A 22,105-nucleotide genomic window follows, 5' to 3' on the forward strand; every position below is an offset into this window, starting at 1 on the left:
GCGGATCTGTCGAGCTTCGTTTTTCCCACTGAGAGTCACTTCGAAGAGTTTTACAGATCCACAGATACCCATATGTGGCATTTTAAATTGAGAACAGCGTCTAGCACTTTGATGATTATAGAACATCTTGAGAAAAGTGGATACGAACTGGAGCAAAGCAACGCCTTGACCATCATGAAATTGTTTGCCAAATACGGATTGTTCGAAAAATCGGCAGATCTTGAAAAAAGTTTATCAGATGACGAGGCAACTGCGATACAATTAGCAAAGAAGATAATGGTGAAACCGAACCTGTCGCTTCACGATGTGGTTCTGTTACAACCCAAACAGGCAGCAAAATTACTCACGTATCAGGACTACTTGAAGTTAGCTCGCCTGGACGAATCGTGTGGTTTATTCAGTGTATATTGTAAGGTCTACGCTGTGCGTTTGTGCGAGATAATGTTGAGAGGATTTTTTTGGGTTTGGACACTGGATCCTTTCATACAGTTGATACACTATCGGCTGCCAATTGAGATCTGTGAAATGATCATGGACCTGTTCACTAACCAAGACTTATGTAATATTTGCTTGGCAGTTACCAACAAAAATGAAGAGGACAAAGAAAAACCGAAAGAACAAAATTGAGTACAAAAAACAGCAAAGAAAAAACATGATAACAATATAGATTTCGAGATTATGCATGGCTGATATGAAGATTTAAGTGATATTTACTTAGCGGCAACAGGCCCAATTCACTGTTATTTATAACTTGTTTATAAATGTTATAGATTTTTCGTGCCATTAAAATAAATTAGTTTAAAAAATATTTAAATTATAAATTTGTTTACGTTTTAATTTATTGTATTTTAATTTTATTTCAATTTTATATTCGAAAAAAATGATTAAGAAGTTTAAAATATTGCAGCCGTTTGTAAAGTTGAAATTTTTATTTTTGACAAATAAAATTGATAAAACGAAGTGTGTGATGATTATCCTTTTTTCAACCTGAATGAAAACTCACAGTCAACAAATGAAATTGTATAAGTCCAAATTATTACTATTATACATCGTCACGATATAATTCCATCAGTCCTTTCATTAGTTTACAATTCATTATTAACTATTTGATGATAAATTAAAATTTTTAAAACCTTCCGAGTCTCTTTCGCACATTTACCAATTGAACTATATCAAACATTCTCTTTATACAGCTATAATATATCATTTAGTTATATGTAAAACGCAGTTCACAGAAAATGATCAGAAAAAAATTTTTTCATGAAATTTTATGCAAGCAAGACGATGAGCTCTCCCATGGTTTCATATTTTTTTAATTTAGCAACTGAGCGATTGGTTGCAAGTGAATATCGAAAGATATTCAATTTTTTAATTTCGATCATTTTTGACGAGCAAATATTTGACATCGATTGAATTATTTTAATTAAGCAACATTTACTTTATCACGCGCGAATATAAACAATGTACGCATGAAAAAAATTGATCGTTCGTTGCTTTTCAGGTCGAACTATCGAATCTCTTTCAAAACTTTCTCGAGTTATCGCGTCAATATTTCTATAATCCAGCTTCGAATTTCATCGATTATATTGAAGAGGAAAAAACTTTTGATACAGTTTCCTTTTGATCTTATGGTATAGTCATATGAATGGTATCATCCAGTCCGCCGAGCTCGACTTCAACGGACGAGGCATATGGACGGGGAGAGCTTCGATCGTCAAATTATCGAGGCCGTGCCTCGCACTTTGAAGCCGACCGCTAAATTTAATTTATGAACGTTTGTGCGTGTGCATAAGCGCGCTCACGTGTGCTCATCGCAGCGCCGAAAGTTAAGTGCGAACACATAATTTCATCGACGTGGAAAAGTGTTATAGCTCTAGGCCGGGAAGGGGGGGCGAATTAATATCGCCCATATGCCTCTTCCGTGTGTGCAAAAAAAAGTCCGAGTCGTTCGTTTTGATAGAATATAATGGACATTACGAGCGGATTATCAATGCTGATGAGATATGCTGATTAGGCCACGTCACACGCAGTAATTGAGCGCGCGTTAGTTCAAGCTTCGATTCGTATTCGTAATCGATATCGGCCGCACTCGACACAATACGTACGCGCGAGTATACCTAATTCACCAATCGACATGCTAATGGTACATCTAATTATTTAACGTTATACTTGTGGGCAATCGTAGTAATTTTACGTAAAATCAACTGTTATTATACATAATAAAATATTTAAAGTACTCACGTCGACGCCGAGGCGATTCTTCCAACGTCGCCACTCGTCGAAGCCCTGGCGCCAGTACTCGATGAAGTACTCCTCGGTGTACTCAACCCCGTGGCCGCCGCCGTAGCGGCCCTGCGTGCGGGTCGCCGTCAGCGCTCGCGGCTCGCGCAGATTCACCTCGAGATACTCCTTGGGCTCGTTGGTGATCATGTTCTTGGGACACCAGGCGCCGCCGCCTTTCTCCTTTCGTAATCTGTGGCGAACGAGAACCCCCCCCCAAAAAAAAAGTCAATTAATTTTTTGCGTACGAATATACGATAGAGATAACTTTTGCATCCACCTCTCGTATATATATATATATAGGCAACGGTAAACTCGAGATGAGGAGTCATCGTCCCATGATCGCGTCTGCGAGCCGAGGACGTCGAGTACAACAGCTGCACTTGTAGTCTTGGCTTGCCCGCACACACGGACACACACTCAGACACGGCACCGAGAGCTGCTATTGCTATTCGGCCAGTCGTGGTCGTGCATACACGTACGTACATACGTATAGAGATATATATTCGCAATGGTAAGCACACGTGGCGATAACGATCGGAGCCATTAGTAATGCTAATGCGCCTTTCGACTGATGAGGCGCTGATAGCACCGCATCGGTCCGTACGTACATACGACGTATATATAACGTACGACCAACCTGTGTGTGTGTGTGTGTGTATAACGACTATAGGCAAGGATTTATACAAGTTTATACGCTATATATCTACGCGATGCCTATCTATCTTGGGAAAATCAGCAAGGTGTATATGTACTATATGTACTATATACACGTAAGCTCCAATAAGATTGCGTTAAACCAGAGACTCTCTCTCTCTCTCTCTCTCGGCTGCACACCGCAGCAAATCGTAAATTTTGGGACTGCAGCAGCGGCAGAAGCTCCGGTCTCGCTTTCCTCCCCCCCTTCCCTCCCCACGTTCGACCGTAATTAGCCTCGACCGCGCAAGCCGCGAATTCGTTTAGTTCCGTGTCCCGGTATCCCGCGCCGCGTAGGTATACTGCTTGCGAACGGCCGTCGTCTCTCTCTCTCTCGGCATCCCGACGCGCGCCATTACGTTGGGCTATAGTGCCGCAGCTACGCAGCAGCTAGCTCGAGCTTTTCGTTTAATTATTTCACCGGCTTAATTAGATTTCTTCCTTATATTTTCTTTTTTTTTTCTTTTTTCCTTTTGCTGGTGTGGTTTCCCGGGTTACATATATACATCTCTCTCTCTTTCTCTCTCTCTCTTTAACTCTCTGTGCTGAATAAATTGACTTTGAGAATTAAACGTGCGTCGCTCTTACCTAAGGAAGCTCGGCGAGCAATGCCATATAGAGAGCTGCTGCTACACACAGCCGGTTGCCAGCTAGCTACTACTGCTGCTACATGCGTTAGCTTGGGTTAGAAACGCTTTATTACTTTTGCGGCGCGGCCAAAGCTCGCATATATGGGAAAATTTCTCTCGGCGACGACGACCGGCCGCGTTGCTCGGCTCTCGATCTTTCTCGGAATGGCGATGATTTTTCACGAAATTATTTCGTCTCTCTCGCGTGTCTCGGGCATTGAAAAATTTCTCTATCTCGGCCGTAGGAGGATAAAATTCAAACCCTCTGCAAGCTCTCTCTCTCTCTCTCTCTCTCTATGTCTCTTCGAGTTCGATCGCCAAGTACTTTTGCCGCATACATCATCGCTGCATACATATTCGTCGCATTCCGGTATATGTACTACCACTCGGGTATATACGCACACACACGTACACGTACTTTGTGGGGGGCGGACGCGGCGCACCGGGGGAAGCACACACAATTGCAAAACGAGTTCAGCGGTGCGAGCGTATGCTTCGCATGCAGATTGCGATCGTGCGCTCGTAGTAGTTCGCTTCGTTCGCGCGCGCGCGAACACACACACACATAGCAGTGGATGACGGCAAATCCAGTCGGATTATTCGCGATGTGTGTTTCATCAACCCGGGGAGAGGAGGGAGAGGGTGACAGTGGGGTAAAAGGGGGGGGGGGGCGGAGGGCGTATAACGATTCCAACGATCTAACCCAGGAATGTCTGGGACACAATGTTAACGGGGCAATGTATAGGAGAGAGCTATATACCTAATTAACCGTGAATGTGCCATTACTCTGACAGCGAGCTGCTGCTGCCGCTACCGCTACTATGTATTTATTGTATAACTCGTTGACCGAGAGAATGATATTCATCTGCTCGCTGCCTCGTGTGCGTCGAGTGGCCTAATAGTAGCGGACGAGTTTGCGAATTAAAAATGAAGCAGCGAAGCAGTGTCGAGATTATATTATAATATAGTCGAGCGAATTTTTTGGGACAAGGGATCGGGTTATAAAAATATGATTTAGTCGAGTGATAAGCAAAATTATCATGCCGCTAAAATTAACAGAAACATATTAACGAGTGCAGTAATCGCGAGATCTTTCTCTTCTTACGCTGCAAATGTGTCTTGGGCCCGGGGTTTGAAATTTTCCCAAAATGAAACCAATTACGTACGTCAGCCCATATCACGAAACTAAAGCTTTCCACTTTAGCTCGGCAGGATTCAGCTGTAAACTTAGTTTGAATTCTCTTTCTCTCTCTCTCTGCCTAGCATCTCCTTCCTTTAAGTCTCTAACATTGAAAAGCGCTCTCTCACTCTCTTTCTCTTCTCCTCCTCCTCCTCCTCCTCATCCTCCTCTCTTGACTCTTACTCCTTTCGAGTCTAAGACTCTTGTTTGGCATTGCGAGCAATTATTCTTTATTGAATTTCTTCATTGAAATCGAAAGCTTAGGTCAAGATCTCCGATACATAAAAGTGCCTTTTCAAGAAAAAATAAATTGATTGGATTACGGCCCTGTGTATATAGGATGCTCCTCGGGGGGCGACTGGCGCTTCAATTTCTGTATGCAAATAAGAGTTTCTGAGAATTAAGTAGGATCAAAGAACGATACTGTTATATATTTTTTGCCAACTGTGAATCGACGATATTCTCGGCTTTCTATGGCGACGTTACTTTCGTTCGCTATTGTTGCCTTGGAAATGAAAAACTTTTCTACAGAATTTCTCTTTAATTTTTAGCACTCAACAATTCGATCTACCAAAAAATATATCAAAAAAATTAAATTTACCAAGCATACCAAAAAATTACCATTTTAAATTTTTTAAAACATACGAAATTAATTGGCTTGTTTTTAGCGAGTTTTCTGTTAAAATTGCTTTACAAATTTTTAGTGCATTGAACATTATCTGAAAAGGCCAATTTGACAGTATTAATAAAAAATTAGACTAGTTTTCAACCACTTTAGGCCTCCGCCACTAGATGGTGAATACCACTATTTGTAAATCTGCAAGTGGAGAAGTAAAAATAATGATATAAGTCAAACACGGTTGGTTTATCGAGAGTTTGTAGTTGCGGATTCGTTTTCAACTACTTTGGGCCTCCGCCACAAGATGGCGAATACCACTATTTGTAAATCTGCAAGTGGAAAAGTAAAAATAATGATATAAGTCGAATACGGTTGGTTGATCGAGAACACTGGTCTGATTCTCAATATACCCAAAGTAATGTATAGTGAGAAAAACCCTATTGGTCTAAAAAAAACTCACTCCTTTATTTCAACACAAATGTGCAATTCAGACAAGAATTGTCCGAGGCCTCGCGACTGAAGACTATAACAGTCGAATTATATCTTGCAATTGAAATTCGTATTTTATAGCGAAATAATATTAAGAGCTGTCGACGTTTTCTCTCGTGAGGCTAGCTCGACAATGACGAATCTCGTCTATTTTATAAACAATTATTGTCTGCCCCGTGGCCATGGTTACGCATCGAACAACGGTTTATCATCAAATCACGAGCCGTTCACCATAAGTCACCACAAGAATTAATGACACAACTGATTACGACACTCTCCGCGACTTCATCGAGCAAAATTTCGGCACCAAAAAATTATTCTACGAACAAAGAAGGCGTGTGAAATTCTGAAATAAATGTCGCACTTCTGGTTAATATCCATTCATTTCTATAAAGGCCCGAACTAGCCATGAAATATTCAGCATTTTCATCAGGGTTATTGAAAATATAAAAAAACAATTTTTAAAATTTTCAAGCGAAACTCGGTATTATCACATGCTATTGTTTACTGTGTGTAGCCCTCTCCCGCACACAGTTGCATACGCGAGCGTTCGAGCCTCTCTCGGGAGGGAAAAAAACTACGTACGAAGACACGAAGAGTATATATGGGGGGTCGGAGAGCTGCGGAGATGTAGGCTAACGGGAGGGTACTTCTAAGCGGAAAAGGCCGTTAAAAAAGAGTAGCCATATACGAACGCGCAGAGAGAAAGAGAGAAGAGAAGAGAAGAGAAGAGAAGAGAGAGAGAGAAATTCATAGGGGAAGAAAATCGAGCAACACGCAACTCCGGCAGCGTAATGCAGCGCGCGGGGGTGCGTACACATATATGTAGCGAGCTTATATAGTACGAAGGCGCATAGCAGCGTGACGGGCACTGAAGAGAGAGAGAAAAAAGGGCTATTTAGAGAGCGCACAAGAGAGATATAGGGTTCATTGTGTACGGGATACGCACGCGCCCATGCAGTTCATTCGGTAGAAAAGATTTTAAAGACTTGCTGCTTCTGCTGCTGCGGCACAAAGAGAATTGCGTAGGTGGGTGGGCAGTCGCATACACGCACATATAGAGCCCCTCCGTGCTAGTACTATATAATATACCATGTTCTTCTGCCAGACTATATGTATTTCAAAGCGGTTAAAATTGAGCCTCACTCCCCCGCTGAAGTGAACATCGGCGTGCTCGCGCACGCCCGAGATTTTGAATCGAGCCTCTGCTGCTGCTGCATGATGCACGCGTCGACTCTTTTGTTCTCCGCCCGAATCGTTAATGAGCGCAAACAACGTCTCGCTCTCGTTTGACTCGACGTTTCTCTCTCTCCCCCCAATTCATTGTTTTCCCAGCGCGATTTTTCTCTTTACTTTTACTTTACCTGACGCGGAATTGAATTTTCTTAGAAATTTCATTGTGCGCGCGCGCATTCTCTCGACTCGCGTGTATACATCGACGCATCGCTGCTGCTTTTTGTGTGGCTTAACCGCGACGACTCGCTGCGAAACGTGGATACTTTTTGTACACCTGCCGTGCATTTTCGTGTGTGTGTGTGGCACAAATGCTGGAGATGACAAAGAAAAACACCGGGCAAAATTGTTATTTCACGTATGCACGGACATTTTCTAAATTCAACGTTGCGAACGGCCCCACCGAGAAAATAAAAATATATGATGAAGAATGCATGTGCGCGCGCGCGGTATAAACGCGCGGCCTGTATATATACCGAAAGATCGAAAAAAAGAGAATACGGACGCGCGCGTGACGTATATTTTTTTATACGTTAAAAAGCCAGAGAGGAAAATGAAGGCTCGCGTAATGCGAAAGTATAGAAACGAGAAGAAATTCGGACGCTTTGTATGAAAACTATATAATTGCGCCGCAGTCGCAGCCAAAGGAGCAGCAGCAGCAGCAGTCGCTGCGCGGAGATTATTATTCTACGCGGGATTATATCAATCGTGGAATTAGCGTACGGCAATAAATTTACGCTCCGTTGTGTTATTATTATGAAACGTTCGCCCTGGAATATCTCCAAGAAATAAAGGAAACGTTTAATTGTCACGGATTATAATCAGTGCAGCTGCAACCTCGGCTATCTATATTATATATCTAGCATTCGGACACCTTTTGACGGGTTTTTCAGCTTTCATTAATGTAACGACACATAATTTCATCGCGGCACGTCGACAGAAGTTAATGATCGAAAACTTAATGCTCGTACGTATATATGATAATATAAATGAACCAAGAACTTGTCGTCGAGATTTTCATACTTTTATATGGAATGGCGATAAATTAAAAATTATTGTAAAAGTTGGCGCTTCTCTCTCTCTCTGCTGCTGCTGCTCGCCCTTTCGGAAACTATCCCAAGTAATTACGAATATTGACACGGTCTTTATACCGAGACAGAGCAAAGTTTTCCTTTATGACGACGGTGCAGGCAGAGGGGAGAATGAAGAAGTAAAAAAAAAAAGTTCCTCAACGACAGAAATTTCTACGTGCGATAAATTGCCTGCAGAGCAGTGAACAATTCGAGCTGCTATCCCCGTTAAATAACGCGCCTCTTCATTTTAAACATTAGGATCGAAGCTATACTCCAGTTTGGAGGTTTACCGCGGATGCACCACTTGATCTCGTCTCGAAGGAGGCGCATAGTGACGAAAGTTCGCAGAAACCTTCGTCAAGGGACGAGTTCCGCGCCGCGCATAATCGCTAATTTATGGCCTGGGCTTTTTGTTATTCGATAAGAAGGGCCTGGGCGATAAAAGGCCACACGCGCGGTGATTAATGAAAATGTGAGTTTCTTGATTACTCAATAATTGATACGTTGAAAAATCGCCAAACGAGCGAAAAGTGCTCGAACGAAAAATGTATTTTTTTTTTCATTCGCTGTAATGCGCGAGTATAGCTGTGCCGCGCTCGATAAGCGATGTATCATTTATTAGCTCGAACTCGAAAGTCGATCCGTAAAAGATGAGCAGCCAATCGTGAAGCGTAAAAAAATAATGTACGAGCGACCAATAAAAATTACAAGTTCCACGTTTTACTCCGATATATCGCGCAAGGGAGAGCTATTAAAGCTTCTTATGCGCTCGAAGCTTATATAATACACGAAGTAAAAGTGCGGTGCATTACGAAATCCATTTTATCTCGAGACTCGTCGAAGGCAGCTTTTATTTTTTACTTCAACAAATCGCGGTCAATGGATAAAAGAGTGAATTTGACCATTGGAAATGGCTCGGGCACCACCGCACCGCGAATCATTCGTCAGTGACTCTTTTCTTACTTCGTCTTCGTTTTGCTTCTTCTTTTTTTTCTTTTTTGCCTGCGGTACACTTTGACAAAGACTCTTTTCCTCGTTACTCTTACTCAAGATAAAGGAGTCGCCCCCCAATCTTTCTGCAGGTGTATATAAATGGAGAAATAAAATCACTGCGGCGCAGTAAGTAAGGGTAAAATTCACGAATTAATCGTATTCTCGTAAAAGCTCCGATATATACGCACGCACACATTCTAGTGGAAATATAGCGAACGTATAGGTAGTTATTTCTCATCTCTCTCTCTCGCTCGTTCCGAGTCCGGCCGCGCGCACGAGTCGATGTAACCGTACGGACGATCTAGCTCAAACATTCGCAATATACTATATTTGTGTGTATATAGGTGTATCCTATATACGGCCCCATTCTCACGAAGTGAAATCAACCGGCGAGTTGGCCGGGGCGAGGCGAGTGCAGGAAGCAAATGGAATCGATTTTCGTTATCTCCGCCGATAGCCTAAAACGCTTCTAGCTGCTATATCGTGTGTGTGTGTGTATATATCTGTTGGTGCGAGTGTACGAGGATATAGAGTTAGCTTGATGAAACGTAAAAAAATTCTAGGACATACACGCGCTCGCGAATGCCATAAATGCAACTGCTGCCGTATACTATACGCGTGTAGCAGTAGTACACTCGCAACGCGAGTCAGCGCGAGAGTCCGTTTTTGCGCACATACACACGGGATACCTTTTTTTTTTCAGCCTAACAAGATCACCATTTGGCTTCGCGCGCGGGGCAGCAGTAGCAGCAGCAGCAGCGGCAGCATAGTTTGTGTATGGGTTTTTTTCAACTAGGAAAATGTATTGTTTTTTTTTTTGACCCTCTTCCTCGTCGTCGTCGTGTCGTTTTTGCCGTGTTGCCTGCCTGCGCCCGTGGAGTAACGACACGAATTGCCGCCGCCGCCACCGTTGCTGCTGCTGCTGCTGCTGCGGGCCCGAGTATCGTTAGGCGCGATGTTTAGTTTTTTACTCTCTTGCGCGCGTGAATTTGCAACCAACCGGTTTGGAATGTTGTTTTTTTTCTCTCTCTCTCTCTTTCTCGTCTCTTTCGTCAAGAACCCGCATATTTCGCGTTTGAAAAGTTTTTTTTGCGCGCGTCGCCCGCTTTTTCCCGTATAAGATCGATGACCTCCGCGCGATACGCGGCAAAAAGTTTTGCAAAATCGTTCCTTGGATATGAATTACGGAAAATTTTACGAATACATTAGCCAAAATAATAGTGACAAACAGACGGCGCGGCGAGCAACGTTACACGGGAAACATTTATTTTTATCAAAAGAGCCAGCGGAATATGTGCGCTAAGCGTGTAGCAGATTAAAAAACAAAAAGCGGGTCAAAAACGAACTAAAAATACGGCATTTTCTTCTCTGAATTCTAGACGAAAAAAAAAAGAGCGGCAGAAAAAAAAGGAAAATAAAGTTTTCGCAGCTATTGTATAGTCCGGGTATAGGTAGACACAATTTAAATCATTCATACATGTACGAGAAACTCGTATCGCGGAAAAAGAGGCTCTCCGATCGGAGTAGCGAATTCGTTCGTGCGGCGCGCATGGATATTTACGCCAGGCGCAAATTTTTTTTTATCTATAATCAAATTACCCGCGGGACTCGTAGTAGTCATACACACACACACACACACACACACACACACACACACACACACACACACACACACACACACACACACACACGAACGAATTTGCCGGGTGGTAAGTGCATACGTCTGTGTGTGTGTGGCTTATACACGCGTAAATTTTGGACTCCGAGCCTCCGGTCCTGCCCGCGTTTCCGGCTTCCCATTGAAGCGACGCCGCCACCGCCGCCGCGAGCGGCAAAATGTAAAAATAATCATGTAAAATAAAAGCAAAATATAGCGGGGGCGCGAGATAAATATATATACGAGCCGCGACGCGCAAATGGGGCAAACCCTTCCCGTTTAAAATGTCACCATCATTTTATTTTTATGCTGCTGCTGCTGCTGCTACGGCTATACCAGTGGCGCGGCTCCTGCATTTTTATCATCAAATTTTTATATTTTTCACGAAGCTCGTCGTCTCTCTCTCTCTCTCTCTCTGCCTTTCTCGGGCGCACAGCTGAGAAAAATGCGGGAAGCAACGGCGTGTGTGTGTTTGTGTGTGGGTGCTGCGCTGTGCAGACCGCGACCCACTTTTCACCTTTGTATGCGAGCGCGCGTGCGGCTATACACGTGAATACGTATACGTGTTATACTAGTGCTGTACTGTACTGTGTGTGTGGTACTGGTGCAAGATAGCCGCTCGTTGCGCAAAATTTCCCCAGTCTTTCCCGCAGGTGCCTTATCTTATATGTATACCCTGCACTAGAGCCAGGGAATTTTTTTCGATGTCTAGAAAAAAAAAAAAAATAAAGGAAGAAAAAAGAGAGAGAGAGAGAGAGAAAAAAATTTCCTCGCACGGTTACGAAGTGTATAGTGGAGTGGTTTATTTTTTTGCGACTCTGTTAAAGGATTTAATCTGAAATTTCGATTATACTTTGTGTGCGCGTGGAGGTGAATGCCTTATCAAAACGTTAAAAACTGCAGCTTTTCCCGAGCTACGCATTAAATTTAATTTTTAGCTCATAATACCTTTCGTTTATATCCAACTCTTGCTCTATTTTCTTTTTGTACGGAAAACGTCCTGAAATTTTGCGCGCGCGCGCGCTCTACATCGTCGAGAACCTCGTTATACCCAAAAACTTTTATCAAAATTGCTATTTCCATAAAATATTTAGTTGGTTAATTTATTTCGTGCGTCCCTGAAACGCGAGCGCGAGCATAAATTTATTTTAATTATACAAAAGGGCCGCACGAAATTACATCACTTCAGCAATTTACATTCATACCTATAAATAACAATCAAGCAATTAAGAACGGAGCGGGGGCAATTATTTATAAATATAATAATATAAATGATATAGAAACATTTAAATGCAATAATTATTTCTGCGGGAAATTTTCCCACCCAGCAGTGAAGTCGGCGCATTTTATTCTTCGTCATGCATACGTATACATTCGAGTAATGGCGGTGGAACGCGCGCGCATAAAGAAGCTACAAAAAGTGTCCACATCAAAGGCTGCAGTGTGCGAAGTCGTATCTCGCGCTGCTGCTCTCTATACACACATACACACGTGTGTGTGTGTGTCCAGCAAAAGCGAAACATATTAATTTCCATCGCAATAAAAGAACTCTCGCGTGGTGCACTCTTTCGCGTTTCAACGTTTCTCTTTTTTCTTCTTTACTTTTTTCTTTTTTTTTTTTTGCTCCTCTCGCTGTACTGTACGTCGCGACGCGCAGCTATATGCAAGTACAAAGCGGAAAAATGACACAAAAGAGAGAGAGAGAGAGGGTGAGCAGTGGAGGCGTTGTAAAATACCCTCTTCCAATTTATGCGTCCTTTTTATGACTTACTCGCCGCGCCGTATCCCTCTCGCTCCCTTTTTCAGTGTCGCGATACGAGCACAGGCATTATAAAATGATACACGAACGGTGCAGAGTCGCGCGGAATACTACTATACTGTATATATATAAGCCACGCGACGCATTAAGAAAAATTCAGTTCGTATTATTTCCCCGATGGATAGCGCCAAAGTCCGCCGCGGCTGCAAATTGAGCATCGGCCGAACTGCCAACGCCTCGCTCGGATATTTTATACAAATGCGTTCTGGCAAGAGATCTGCTGCGCCGCGCGTACATAATGCAGTGTAAGATATCCTCGCGCGAGCTTTTTGTGCTGCGCTGCTGTGTCGTGTCGTGCGCCTTTATTCTCGTTTCACGTGATATAATTGCAAAAGAGCTCAGGGATATCGGTCATTATATTTTTTCGAAAAAACGTTTGTATTTTTGCTTATCTCTCCGCGCGTTTAATCCTCTCAGCAATTTGGCGCTCATCGTAAATTCGAATACGTCATTTTTAGAAAACCGCAATATGAATTTTTTTTCTCACTCGATACGATAAAAGCACCTGACACCCGTTCATTAGTTGTTAATCACTCTTACGACGACGACGACGACAATCGAGTGTCACCGCGGCGAAAAACAATCAATTAATCCTCGTGTGTACATCGCATAAGGTACGATCAGAGCGACTATCGAAGCTTCGGAGGATATATGTAGTAGCTGCGGGGGGACACGCACGAGGAGCAACGATAAACAAACCGTTGGCGCGCGGGCCGGCAGCAGCAGCAGCACTCGAGCATCGCACAAGACGAGATATGTGTGTGCATGTGTATGTGCGGGTGCTCTTATACTGTACGACACGTCGGACGTGCCGCGGGTATGATGAATCCTCGATTCGAGGCGAAGCGAGCGTCGGTGGCGGCGTGTCGGGCTCGCGTAGCGCCCATAAATCATAAGTACGCCCGTCGTCGTCGCTATTACCCTCCTCTACTGCTGTCCCTATACAGCCCATGGCTTCTCACTGTGTGCCTGTGTGTGTATGTATAACATCGCGAGCTCTGACCTAATAGTGACTGGAGCATTGCGCACACGTGTTGGCCCGTCCGCCCTTAAACGCGTTATAGTACACGATTTCTGGGCGTATGCGCGGCTGGACGCGTCTGTGTAAAAGTACGTGTAAAAATTTGCTCCATACCGGTACGAGAGAAAGGAAGATGAAAAATTAAAAGAGCCGCGCGAAACATGCACTTGACTTGCCGGGGACTATATGGGGCACACAGCAGCAGCGGCACTCGCTGTGTGTGTGTGCGCGCGCATATATTTCTGTCATTCTTCCTGTTCACGGCTTATCGGTCCTCTCCTCTGTACATACACCAACCATAATTCAGTCGAATCAGCCGTGGTGCATCGCGTACGCGAGATCGACGGACGGCGTGTGGAAAATATTATTTTTCCCCGTGATTGACGTTATTAAAGTCAGTATATTTTTGAGATTAGGCGAATACGAAGCGGCGGACGAGCCGAGGGATCAAAAAAAAAGGATGTATACGAAGAGGCATTTAAAAATATTTTTTTTTTAAAAACTCGAAATATAAATCGTTTTTGTTATCATTGTACGTACGTATACGTATATACGTAAAAAATTGTGTACAATTTTACCAGGCGCTCCCCCCGCGTGTGACATACGATCTCTGTGCAAGTGTGTGCTGTACGCGCGCAGCACACGCGAAGCCCCGGCAGCAGCAGCAAAAACTGGGTGAAAATGAGCGCGCGAAAGGGTATACGAGAGTAAAAAAGAAGAAGCAGCGAATGACTCGAATCGCAAGCTCGTGCAGGGACGTAACACACACACAGAAACGTAGTTGCGCAATGTATACGTAGCCATAAAGTTTTTTAAATGCAATATCCCAAGTATTATTATTATTATTATTATTATTATTATTATTATTATTATATTTATAAATGTGTATATGGCGCAGAGTACACTCTAGCTTGTGCAAGATACCACACGAGAGAGTCGAGGAACGTCTATATGCCTTCGGGCTGCATTCAGGTCGCTTTTATTTTTCTCGCTGCGCGTCCTCTCTCTCTTGCAGTAGTACTCTGCTGCTATTTTCACTATATACTATACACTGGTAGCAGCAGTGGCGGCGTTGCAGCATGCTCAAAACCGCCGCCCCGGGAAAGAGTAAACGTATCGCGCAGGGGGGCGATACACCTATATGAGCAATTCTCTAAATGAAACGCATTTTTGGAGGTAGAATCGCGGCAAATTTTTTTTTCAATCTTCGCAGATACGGACCCCCGGGAAATGTTTTTGGGGGTCCTAGGAACATGTAACCACGTAGGAACCATTGAAATTTCAATAGTGCTTATTTTCAGAGCTACTTTTGTGATTTAGAGGACGAAAAATCATGTTTTCTCGTAAATACGGCTAATTACTCAATTTCTAAGTCGCTGAAAAAGTATGAAAACTCATTTAAAGATAGTAACTGGCTTCTAGGTTCGATAGGAAATTTTCTCAGCTTTCCAATGGTGGTATCAAATTTTCCGATAAGTCGCACATTCACCGAGAAAATCCCCATCAAACGTGCAAAGCTAAATATCTCGAAAAACTCGGTAAGGAAAAAGGGATCTTTGATGTCTATTGTTGATTTTTCCTGTTCAAAATGAGATTTTTTGGAAAATCTGACGGTACCATGAGAAAGCTGAGGAAATTTTCTATCGAAATCATATATTCATTTATTTTTTCAGTGGAATTTACGAGCTAGTTTTGATTGTAGCGAGCCGAAAACCTCGCGACCGCTCTGAATCAGCTCGGAAACAAAAAACAGCGAACAACGTTAAAGAAATTCCCATTTATAACATTGTAATTCGACTCAAAAAATAAATGAAGATATGCTTTCGATAGAAAATTTCCTCAGCTTTCTCATGGGGTAGTCAGATTTTTCGATAAATTTCATTTTCACAAGGAAAAATCAACAATTATCCAAAAAGTTCACTTTTTACGTACTGAATTTTTCGATATATTTAGCCCTCAATGTATGATGGCGATTTTTGCGGTAAAAATTGATTATTTCGGAAAATCGAATCGTACCATCGGAAAGCTGAGGAAATTTCCTATCGATTACAGTAGTCAGTTAAATTTTTCAGATGAGTTTTGATACTTTTTCAACGACTTGGAAATCGAGTAACTAGCCGTATTTACGAGAAAACATGATTTTTCGTCCTCTAAATCACAAAAGTAGCTATAAAAGTAAGCACTATTGAAATTTCAATGGTTCCTACGTGGTTACATGTTCCTAAGACCCCCAAAAACATTTCCCGGGGGTCCGTATCCGCGTAGGTTGAAAAAAAAATTTGCCGCGATTCTACCTCCAAAAATGCGTTTCATTTAGAGAATTGCTCATATACGTATATAAGTATATATATAGCTATATCGCGCTTGATATTCTTTCGTCCTTTCATTTTTCCTCTATGCCCTCTTATACATGCTACTTCTTCCTTTAACCCAGGACTTTCTTTTCCAGTTTTCATAAATAATCCTTTTCCCCCTTTTTTTCCCGCCGTCTTTTTTTTTTTTTGCTCTCTCTTCGGTATCGCTTAATATCCCCTTTTTCTCGCACTTCATCTGTATTTACGACGCCGGGCGCGCTTTTGTGTCCGTTCGGTCCACGCGTATATAAACAACCACTTTTTTTTGGGGCATTATCAATTTTTTTGTTTCTACTCGCGCCACACGTACGTGCGGCCGTAAGAGGTAATTCAATTTCATACGCGTCAATTTTATGAACGATATCATTCACACGTGGTTTTTGCGACCCTTTTTTTTTTGTTGTGCTACTTTTATCATTATTATTTCTCGCTCGAGTTTCGAACACGCGCCGAGCGCGAGTTTCTAGTCATAACTGCGGCGCGCTCGTACACGAAAACACCATTAATGTCGCGCTGCTTTTTTTTTCTCCCTCGCGCTCGCAATGAAAATTTCATCCGGCGTAATTTAATGTAACTATATATATAATTTGAGCTGACTCTTTTCCGGGAGTTGATACTTTGCAAGGCAAAGCAGTTATGCCCCGCGGCAACGGCCGGCTGCGTCTCCCTTTTCTCTCCGTCTCGTTCTCTCAAGAAGTAAACATAATTAGGTCAGCTTTTTTCTCCGACTTTTGTAATAATCGCGATAAATTCATCATTCGCCGCTTTCTTGGAGCTTTTGTCGCGTTTGTACACAGTTTACAATTAGATCGTGAGCGCGCACGAAGAAGGGCACGCGATCATGTTAATTGTCGGAGATAAATAAGAGGACGAGACAACAATAACAATGACAAAAAATCGTATCGCTGTTAAGAGAGAAAAACGAGGCCGCAGCTGGAAATGCCCCGCTGCACCGAGCTAGAGAGCGCGAGCGGCAAACTCCGCGTCCTAATGCAGATTTATAGCTGCACGTAAGACCTCGCGCACTTGCAGCGCTAGGCGAGCGCGTCTAATACAGGTATTATGCAGAGGCGGAGAGGCGGTTCGTTTCCATGTGTATAAGGTATCCGAGAAGGCAAGACAGAGAGAGAGAGAGGGAGGAATTTACGCGAAAATCAGAGGCAATTTGCTTGTAGCAAGCCGTTCCGCAGGGGTACTAGTGTAACAATATTGAAGAGAAAATCTCGCTTTACGGCTTATTAATCGCACGGCTGTTTGTGCGAGCGTAGCACAGACTCGATAGCGTTTGTATATATGCGGCTGCTTTGAACTCGAGAGAGAAATTTGCCACTTGCGAGAACGACTTTCCAAGTGATGCGCCACCTAGCGACCGGTTGTGAAGTTAGAAGTAAATATGGTAGGGGGAGAAGGTAGTTGCAAGTCCAGGTTTTTTTTTCCCAATTTCTTTATTGATTCTAAGTGAACCTAGTGTCTTACTCTCCAAAATTCGCTCCTGTGTAAGTCCGAGAAGAGACTGTAAAATCATACTTTACGAAGTCTGTAACTCCGAAACTTTGGCTTCTGATACTTCAGTTTATAATTAACTCTTAGGCTCGGTAGCTCTAATTTTTCAAAACGTGTATAGATTCGTCAAAATCCAAAGAAGTCATTTTCTCAAATTTGAAAAAAAATCTATTTTTGGTTCGCAACTACCTCGAGTACCTTCCACCCGACGAAGAAGTCTCACTTCGAAAGAGTAAACAAAAAACGAGCTCTCCCGTCCATACACGACGGAGAACGAGCGCCGAGAAGCATTTAACTTTGTGAGCTCGGCGCAAAGGCCAGAGGTCGATTCTCGAAAGCTCATCGAAGCGCTCGCAGCGACTATCGTCGGACTTTGATGCATATTCAACGAGGTATTAGAGACTCGCTCTAGCATATTCCCGTACTTTGAAATACCCTCTTCGCCGCGTCGTCGCTTCATACATCGGGGCATTGATACTCTCCTCGAATGTACAAGATAGCGGATACCGCAAGAGCTCGAGTAAACCACTCGAGAATCGCGGCGGTTTTGTATCTCGCGTGTCTATGCTGTATACGTATATGTCTCGGGCTCGATCCATTTGTATATTAGGTACAGCTGCATGAATAAATGTGCGACGAGGATGACAATCCTTATCTCTTTGTATTATATTAACGCACAGCTGACGAGTACGTACCTGGCGTGCTTCGGGCCCAGACTCGGATCGTAGAACGAGCTAGCCGTGATGTCCTCGTCGAGAATCTCGCCGCTCTCCATGCCCAGAGCTCGTGTGCATTGTCCTGAAACGATACAACGTAACAACGAGCATGCATTAGATAAAGACTCGTTGAAAGACACGTCTTACACTATTATCAACATTGTATAACAAAACGAGAATTTATATTTGATAGGTATGCAATTTTGTCGTCTTGTGGTTCTATAAACGTCGTTTTAGTCTCTAGTAGTCGTGCATAAATAATATCGCGCATCATGCCTCTACTCTACTCGACGACGACAGTCGTGTGCAGGGGAATGAGCTCGCGGAATTCAAACAATTCATAATAAGCGAGAAATACTTTGTCGACGTGGCGCGCATCAACGACGACGACGACGACGACGCCTTAAACCTCGAGGCCCGCAGCGAGCGGTGATCGCGCGTCTGTAGAACTTGTAGTACCACCCGCGCTTACACACATATACATCGGCCAAGATAAATCATACCCAAAGTTGCCATTTAAGCTGGCCCTCAGCGACACTTTATAAGTGGCCGAGGCTAAACTAGCTTGGCTTATATACACGTCGTAGTACCCGCTTGAATATCGTCTGCCTTGTCTCTCTCGCTCTCGTGTACAGCACATGCACGTATACGTGTCTGTGTGTGTGTGTGTGTGCGTATATATATCAGGCAGCTCGTTGAGCGAAAGTTTCGGGCGCAGGTAAACTCCCCCGCTATGTATATACGCATATACGTACGACGACGATGTTGCGGAGGCGACGGCAGGATGCACCGCTTGTCGGATTAGTCAGCTTTTCGCGTTTCAACGAGCGACTCGCGTGGATGAACTTCCCCGCGCGCGAGCGCATGCACTATATATAATACAATGTGGCGAGAGCACTGCTACGATATACCAGGCGACACACATTCGCAAAGAGATCAGCCGCAAGCTCGAGGGGTCCAGCCGTGCAACAGCAGCTCGTAGTACAGCGACGCGCGTTTACCAGAATTAGACTACTAGTAGTAGTAGTACTACTACTGACGCAACCGCTGCTATCATTATGTGTATTCGTAGACACTAACTCGTATCCTGCACGCTAGTGTGTGCGTGCGATACAGCGCAGGGCGAAAAGTGAACGTAGTCGACTCTCTCTCTCTCTCTCTGCTCCTCCCCGAATTGCGCCAAGCCCGAAACTGTGTCAAGCCAACGTTTATTCAGTATTGTTTAAACTTTATATTAGCCTTTCGCTCGGGTACTCGCGCGCGCGCGTTGCTCTGCGCTCGCTACGCTTATTGCGACTCTCGAGCTTTACACGTGTAGGTGTATGTGTGTGCGTGCGTGAAGCAGCACGAGATGCGGCGACACTAGACTACTACTACTACCACTACCGCTACACGCGAAAACGATCTCTCGAGCGATATTACGTGTACCACTACGTCGCAATTGAATCTGCGCTGTCGCCGGATTCGAGCTTTTCCGACGAGAGTGAGAGAGATAGAGAGATAGAGAGAAATAGCGACTACTACGACGTCGAGGACGACGATGATATTTTAGATTTAACCGAATGACGCGTTGTATATATACATAGAGCTTTTAGAGAGAGGGCGAAAAACAAATCAATTTATGCGCAGTCGTTGATTAATGCATGGAAAGCCAACGACAACGACAACGACAACTACAACGAAGACGCAACGCAGCAATCGCAATTGCTAATACCGCGTCTTCATTTGGCTTATTATACACAGCGAACGATGCGCCGTGCTAAGGTGGCTTATACACTCCCCGGTCTTTCTCTCGCTCCAAGTCGGCTGCTACACGGCCACAAGTTGAGGCCACGTGTTTGTCGTACTCTCCAAAGTGCAGCGCATATATACAGCTCTCTGCTATAGCGCTCGCGTCTTTGTATAGATATATCGTACGTGTATATCTAGCTCTCGGCTGCACTTGCCTCGTTCTCTCTCTCTCTCTCTCTCTCTCTCCACACCGCAGCTCTCTCTCTCTCGTGCAAGCGCTTATACTTGCGTCGCCGATCGAAAGCTCGCAGCTCTTCATCCCAGGCCCCTTCCCAACTTCCGCCAAGTTTCGGGTGACTTATGGTAGTTTGTTCGTTTCGAGTTTAATGACCCGACCCATCGCTCGGCGGACATGCACCTACGTAGCTTACATATAGCTCGTGTACACACTATAAGGTTAAACCGAAAGCCGTTACGTCGATGTAAAAGCTCGTGCTGCATTTTGCGACTATTTTTTTCCCCCCACGCAAGCTCGAGATCTGCTTTTCGAATTGCCATGTACGTTTGCATCTCGTTTATCTCGCGTTGAAACGTTATTTCGCAGACAGTTGAATTACTCGGAAACTATATGTAGGCTCGAACGAGTATCCGAGCTGCGCAAGCTCTATCTCTCCGTGATATAATAAATAATATTCCAAAAACGAATAGGAGCAACCCTCGACTCGTGACGACGACGACTGTGCACGTTACACCATCAACGCAAGGCCTCTCTACGCATACACGCACACAGAAGAGCTCGAGGGAGAGGAGAGAGAGAGAGATCTTTGCTATTATTACACAATAGTCTGCTTTTGAGCAGCTATTAGATAGTATTGTTAATTCAACGTTGCTGTTGACGTTTCATTTGTACCGTTAGCTGTATCAGTCAAGTCAAGCCAACACAACCCTGCCTTCCCTTCTCCCTATGTTCTCTCTTTCTCTCTCTCTCTCTCTCTCTCTCTCTCTCTCTCTCTCTCTCTCTCTCTCGCGTATAGGCTATTCGCAGCCAGGCGGCAACGGCAGCAGCAGCAGTCGCTTTGTACGCGACGTTTCCCCCGCGAGATGAAGAGGAATGTGACGAATAAATGAATGAATGCCGTGCAGCAGTGGGGTGCCGCGCGCGGCGCAAGCAGCACACCATTACGTCCTCGTTGTTTTGACTTTCGGCCCGTGGTAGCAGCAGTAGTAGTACGACATGACGCGCCGCGTTTGAAAAGGACCACTGTAGAAAGCAGCGCGGCTGGTGGCGTGGGTGCGATGCAAAAATTTGGCGTTTACACGATGTATACGCGCGTATCTATATATGCTGTATAAATACGAGCGAATTGTGCCGAGCTCGCGACACGACGGCCTTTTGATGCGATTCTAAACGAGTGCGCGCGGCAGCGAGCTGAGCCGTGTACACGTACATATACTTCGGGATGAAATTACCGGGGAATTCATGGCTATGATTATTCGCTCATAGCCTCGAGGTCCTGCGCTACTCGAATAGCACAACAATGCCCATTATGTATTTCACGTTTTCACGTTGTTGGCCCGCGTGACGTTTGCAGGTATAATATGCTAATTATCGAGCGGATCGTGAAATGGTTCGACGATTTGATTTTTAAACTCAAAAATTAGAATTATCCTATCATTCAAAGCTGTGGATTGGTCCAAATAGAGTCGCATTTGAAACAACGTTCAAAGAAGACACCCAACTCGAAGGAAATCGCTCGTAAATTGAACTTTTATAATATTTTTCGAGGTGTGACGTCCTTGGCTATTTGGGGTAACACCCAAGTCCTGTACATTAATTTTTATAAACAACAATCAGTTATAACAAAGGATTATCACTTCAAATTCAAAACTTTTTTTGAGTATAAATTTACTTTCAAAACATAAAACATTTTTGACTACTATAAGTATGGGTTCTAAAAATATGCTTCAAATATAATCGTCTATATCGAGCAGAACATCGAATAATACCTAATCGACCGTTAGGTGACGCATGCCCAAAATCTTTAAAAATCACAAGAGAAAAAGCAATGCTATAGGATTAACACGCCAATTTTGTGCACCATTTAATCTATT

At 43.8% G+C, this 22,105-nt stretch overlaps 1 protein-coding gene across 1 annotated transcript in view; it reads right to left on the reverse strand.

Annotated features, from left to right (window-relative positions):
* Nucleotides 1-22,105, reverse strand: part of LOC106651713 (discoidin domain-containing receptor 2-like) — a 159,400-nt gene that overhangs the window by 56,412 nt on the left and 80,883 nt on the right. Inside the window, exons 4-5 of the mRNA XM_023460904.1 lie at nt 18,242-18,344; nt 2,242-2,473 (exon numbers count right to left, since the gene is read on the reverse strand). Of these exons, the coding sequence (XP_023316672.1) occupies nt 2,242-2,473; nt 18,242-18,344 (335 nt within the window). The remainder of the gene's footprint in view (nt 1-2,241; nt 2,474-18,241; nt 18,345-22,105) is intronic.

The sequence above is a fragment of the Trichogramma pretiosum genome, unplaced genomic scaffold (genome assembly GCF_000599845.2).
Source record: "Trichogramma pretiosum strain Unisexual culture from Peru unplaced genomic scaffold, Tpre_2.0 scaffold129, whole genome shotgun sequence".
Taxonomy (NCBI): Eukaryota; Metazoa; Arthropoda; class Insecta; order Hymenoptera; family Trichogrammatidae; genus Trichogramma; species Trichogramma pretiosum.